Raw genomic sequence first — 6245 nt, forward strand, 5'->3', positions numbered from 1 at the left:
TGACATGATTCTGTAACATATAAACTCCCAAAGAATCCACAAGAAATCTACTAGTTGTAACAAATAAATTTAGCAAAGTTGCAGGTCACAAGATCAATACATGAAAATCAGTTGTATTTCTATACAACCGCAATAGTAATCTAAAATGGAAACTAAGAAAGCAATTCCATATACAACAGCATCTGAAGAATTAAGTACCTGGGAATACATTTAACCAAAACTATAAAAATCCTGTACATTGAAAACTGTAAAGCAAGGATAAAAGAAATTAAAGAAATCCAAACAAATGGAAAAATATCCCATATTCATGGATTGGAAGACAAACTGTTAAGATATCAATACTATCTAAATGATCATATATTCAATGCAATTTCACTCAAAATTCCAAGTCTTTTTTTGCATAAATGAAAAAGCTGGTCATTAAATTCATAGGGGAACTGCAAAAGGCATTAAATTGGTCTTGAAAAAGAACAAAACTGGAGGATACCCACTTTCATATTTCAAAACTTACTCTGAAGCTACAGTACTCAAACAGTGTGGTTCTGGCACACTGAGCAAACCAAGGGAACAGAATTGAGAATCCATAAATAAGTCCACACATCAATGACCAGTGATTTTTGACACAGGTGCCAAGTCCATTTAACGGGGAAAGAAGAATCTCTTCAACAAATGGTACTAGGACAACTAGATTTCTACATGCCTAAGAATGAAGCTGAACCTCTACCTCATACCATATGTAAAAACTTAAATGGATCAACAACCTAAATAGAAGAGCTAAAACTATAAAACTCTTAGAATAAAACATAGTGGCATATCTTCATGAGCTTGAATTTGACAATGGATTCTTACATAAAGCACCAGAAGCCTGAGGACCAGAAGAAAAAACAGGTAAATCAGAATCAAAATTAAAAATTTTGTGCATCAAAAGACATTATCAAGAAAGGGAAAAGAATATTTACAGAATGAGATAAACTACTTACAAATCATATTATATACTGATTCAATATCCAGATTGTATTTGCAAATCATATAGTAAGAGCTCAATATCAAGAAAATAATGAATTCCTACAGCTTCCAAAGAATGTATACAAATGGTTAATAAGCATAAGAAAAGATGTTCAACATCATTAGTCATTAGGGAAATGCAAAAACAAAACCACAATGAGATACCACTTCACATCCATTAGGATGGCTATAATAAAAATTAAAGCAAAAAAAAATTTAAAACATAAACAAAACAAACACCAGAAAATAACAAGTATAGGTAAGGATGTGGAGAAAACTGGGACTTTGTGCATTGCAGGAAGAATATGAAATGGTGCAGCTGCTGTAGAAAACACTTTGGCAGTTCCTCAGAGTTAAACATAGAATGATCACAGGACCCACCAAGGCTGCTCCTAGGTATATACCCCAAAGAACTGAAAAAACTCAAACACACATCCATAAACCTATGTTCACTGCAGCATTATCCACAATAGCCAAAGATGGAAACACAAGTGTTCATCAATAGATGAATAAATAAATTGTAGTATATATATACACATATGATGGAGATATTATTCAGCCATAAATAAGAATGAAGTTCTGATACATTATCATGTATGCTGGATGAACCTTAAAGATGTTATGCCAAGTGAAACAAGTAAGACACAAAACAACAAATATTTTATGATCTCACTTATATGAAATATCTAGAATAGGCAAATTCATAGAGACAAGAAACAGATTCCAGGTTATTAGGAGCTGGAGGGAAGGAGAAATGTAGAGGTATTGTTTAATGTGTATAGTGGTTCTGTCTGGGTAATGAGAAAGTTCTGGAAACAGATAATGGTGATGGTTGTGCAACACTGCGAACATAGTATCACTGAAATGGATGCTTAAAATGGTTAAAATAACAAGTTTTATGTTATATATTTTACCATAATACAGAAAGTTAAAAAAAAAACTCAATGAATGAAAAAGAAAGATTGAATGGCTATATATACATTATTTAAATTAAAATAAAAATTATAGGATACTAAGAAAAAGCCGAAAAGAAAAACATGACAAAACAAAATGGAAAAAGATATTCTTTGTGTGCTTTGAAGAACTCACATTTGAAAGCAATGTTATGTACTAATAAGAATAAAAACATCATCAAAATCAATGGGAAGGAATAAAAATATTTAAACTGAATATATACCCAAAATCTACAGTAACTATGATACTGCAATTTATAATAAGAATTATATATTTGGTCTTCATCTCTGCTTCTGGCACAAAGCTCCTAAAACTCTAGGAACACCAGTGATGAGGGCAATAAAACTGTCTCTCTCTAACTTCTAAAAGCACCTATGTCACCTGAGGATGAGGACTGGGTACCTGGAGAACCAATCTTGTGATTAGAGGGTTGGAATTATTAGTCCCACTCCTCTGATCTCTGGGGAGGGGAAAGGAGGGGCAATGGAGGTTATATCAACATCCAACAGCCAGTGATTTAATCAATCGTGTCCTTGTAATGAGTTTTTTTTCCCCCCGAATAAAAACCCAAAAGGACCAGCTTTGGGAGCTTCCAAGTTGGTGGTGAACACGTGCATATGTGGAGAAAATGGTGTCCCTGGAGAGGGCAGGGAAGCTCTACCTCCTTTCCCTATACATGGTCCTATACCATCTCTTCCATCCGGCTAGATTATAATAAACTTAGGTAGTTTAGTCAGTAAACAGCTTTCCTGAGTTCTGCTAGCAACTTCAGCAAATTAATCAAACTCAAAGAAGAGGGTCGCTGGTACCTGCAGTACAGAGCTGGCTGGTTAGAGCACAGGCGATAATCTGGGCTAGTGACCTGCATCTGAAAGGAAGGAGGGGCAGGGAGTTTTAAAGGACTGAGCCCTCAATTGTGAGATCTGACACTAATCAACTATATATGAGTTGAATTGTAGGACACCCAGCTGGTGTCTGGAGGATTCCCTGGATGTGTGGGTGTGAAATACCAATCTCCCCACACACAGGAACTGGTGAGCAGAACTGCTATAGTGACCTATATATTTCAAGCCATCTAAAATTCGTTTAAAATGTTGGAGATCCTTAGTACTTTTATTTTTTAAGATTTTATTTATTTATTCATGAGAGACAAAGAGTGAGAGAGGCAGCGACACAGGCAGAGGGAAAAGCAGGCTCCATGCAGGGAGCCCGACGTGGGACCTGATCCTGGGTCTGCAGGATCACGCCCTGGGCCGCAGGCGGTGCTAAATCACTGAGCCACCCAGGCTGCCCTTATTTTTAGAGTCCGAGAAATAGTAATACAATTTTTAAAAATAGTGGGCAGATTAAAAAGCAAAATTAGGAGAACAATACTCTGGCTTCTTCCTCTTAAAACCACAGAAATTTCAATTAAGACAACATGATAGAAAAAATAACTTCTATCTTAGTCTAAATATATTACATACCTTTTGTTGATATAATGAATCAAAGTATAGATAACATCTCGAAGAACAAAGGCCCAGGCTCCTCCTAAGGCACTTTTTATATCTTTCAGTAATAAAGTAACAAACAGGTGATATATTTTAAGAATTCTGTGCTTTTTATAAACATTATTTGTCTCAGTGGCTTGCTCACATATGGCTAGGAGAATTTTCTGATAGGAATCCTAGAACATAAAGACACATTTCATAAATAGCTTATTTAATAATGTATACTTAATCATAATAAATTATATTTAGAATAACAAATTACATATAATTTTATTTTGGTTTGATATCAAAGACAAATATTTTATTTAAGAAAATCAGTATCTGAAACTGTTGTCAATTTATCTAGTTTTCAGATAGCAAACAGTAATTTTAAAAAATATATACTCCCTAAGCCAATATATAGACTGAAGTATCATGAAATTCAGGCTTCATATATAACATATTTTAAATAATGCTGACAAGTAAAATACGAAGATATAACTTGTAAATGAGCATTTTTCTCATTTATTCAGGTGAGTTTTCCCTTTATTTTTCTTTTTAAAATGTACTTGCACAGATTTTCTAGCTGAAAAAGAAGGAATTCTCTCTTCAGTTATTATAACAATAATACATACTTACAGGACTTTTGGAAAGAATTTCCAAAATGCTTTTAAGCTTGGTTTTATGGCAATTGCTGATATAGGCAAATGTTGCTTTAATCACATGTGATGGAAAATGAGGTGGATTAGGAGGAGGATCCAAATCCCTAAGAGTTATAGGAAAAAAAGCAGTCATTATTTTCAGAACAAAATTATCAAGGAAAATAAAGATTCTGTTGATAGACCAGTGAAGTTTCAGAAAGAAAATTTAGATTATAATAACCCCACGTTCTAAAATTTTTTTTACTAAATAAAATCACAAATGACTTATCCCAGTCTACATGTTATCAGTCAGAATATATAAATACCTTTACCCTCTAATCAATTTTAAATAATTTGCTTAGGAAATCTTTTATGAAGTTAATGGCAAGTCTACAAATGAGCCTTGGTATTACTTCAGGCCTGAATTAAAGCTCTATGCTACTACTATAAACACACTAACATTTTGAGACTGGCAATCAAACCATTTATATCAAATGGAATTATATACTAACAGTACTGTAGGAGATATTATTACTTTTCCATACAGCACCTTTACGGGGTGCTGAAAGCACCTTTACTTTCAACTACCCGGCAATCAAGCAGGGAAAATAACTAACATTCACATACAACCAAGTGGGTCTCACATTCAAAACACTGTAGTAAAGTAAGATTCTGATACTAAGGAGCATAATAAAGAAATGGTGATCCAGAAATGCAAGACACAGATAAAGAGAAGAAAAGAACAAATGTGCCACAAAGAAGAAATTTCAAAAGTCAACAGATGGGACAATGCTCAACTATTACAGAAATACTGAGAAGAAAAAGGTCATCAGATTTACAAACAAGGTGATCAACCTGAAGAGCAATCATCATGAAAAGGCTACAGGAGAATAGAACTACTTCAACTCATAAAGGTAGTTATTTTTAAAGAAACAACTTAAAAGCACAATATTGTGCCTACAAACTGAAACAGACGTTTGAAGGTGTCAACCAATAAGCTTCCCAAGGAAATTCTGAAATTGCAGTGAATTCTGTAAGTTGAAAATATCCATACCCTGAAAAGTCACAGAGGTCCGTGCTCTGGCTGGCACCAGAAGTTGCTGGTTCATGTAAGGTCATCAACAACTCCACAACAATCTCCGGTAAGTTACTAAGAAATAAATGATCAATCTGTAAGGATACAAAATTAAAATAACATTTAAGTTTTTATGTCTGTGACCTTTAAGACAGCTCAAGGGGCCAATGTTATTGCACCATTTCCAAAATTAATCAGTGACTAAAAAGGAAAGAGATAACAAAAGACCTAAGATGTGCAAGACTTACAGCTAACTCCACTTTTTTCTGCTATACAACCGACCGGTAGCCTGAGAGGAAAGGAAGGAAATCACACCAGTCTCCTTTATTCTGACTCTTGTTTCATTTTAAAGAATCATTTTACTTGATTAAGGCTTGAGGTGTGGCACTGAATTCTCCAACCTACTAATTTTCCTGCCAACCAAATTCCCCACTGATCTACACTGATTCTCTGTCTGCATTTTACCATTGACTTAGTTGGAAAATCTAGCTCACTTAATGATACTTTACTGGTAAAAATCCCAGTGACTCTGCTTCCCAGATTTCTACTTGGCTGATACCCCAAATCCTGAACCCAGCTGCTAGCCACATCCCCTGTCATCAAGAGTAAACTGAAATCCTCCCAGACAGGACCACGCCTTCACTGATCCACTTCCCGTCATGATGGCCTCACAAGGGCATAAATTCTCTAAAGAATAGGCCTGCTCCACTTTGCTTCACCAAAATGAATGACAATTGTGGAGACTGCAAGGTGGATTTATCAGCTCTCCAAGTAACAAATTACAATGCTCTAGCCTAAAAGGTAAATGGTTGATTTACTTGGTGCACAAGATTTGAAAACACACTTCCTCACAACAGAAACATTTTAAAATGTGACAAGACATCAAATGTAAAAATCCTAGCCTTTGCCTCAGGCTTACACATCATTCAGGTCATCATTTCCAAGGTTTCAATCTTTTAGAAATCCAGCCTCGGGGCACCTGGGTGGCTCAGTGGTTGATCGTCTACTTTTGACTCAAGGTGTGATCCCAGGGTCCTGGGATTGAGTTCTGCATCGGGCTCCCCACAGGGAGCCTCCTTTTCCCTCTGCCTATGTCTCTGC

The 6245-nt window shown here is 35.4% G+C and overlaps 1 protein-coding gene across 1 annotated transcript in view; it reads right to left on the reverse strand.

The window, feature by feature from the left end:
* Window positions 1-6245, reverse strand: part of ATM (ATM serine/threonine kinase) — a 114638-nt gene that overhangs the window by 55476 nt on the left and 52917 nt on the right. Inside the window, 3 exon segments of the mRNA NM_001130828.1 lie at window positions 3426-3625; window positions 4068-4194; window positions 5124-5239. Coding sequence (NP_001124300.1) covers window positions 3426-3625; window positions 4068-4194; window positions 5124-5239 — 443 coding nt within the window.

The sequence above is a fragment of the Canis lupus genome, chromosome 5 (assembly GCF_011100685.1).
Source record: "Canis lupus familiaris isolate Mischka breed German Shepherd chromosome 5, alternate assembly UU_Cfam_GSD_1.0, whole genome shotgun sequence".
NCBI lineage: Eukaryota > Metazoa > Chordata > Mammalia > Carnivora > Canidae > Canis > Canis lupus.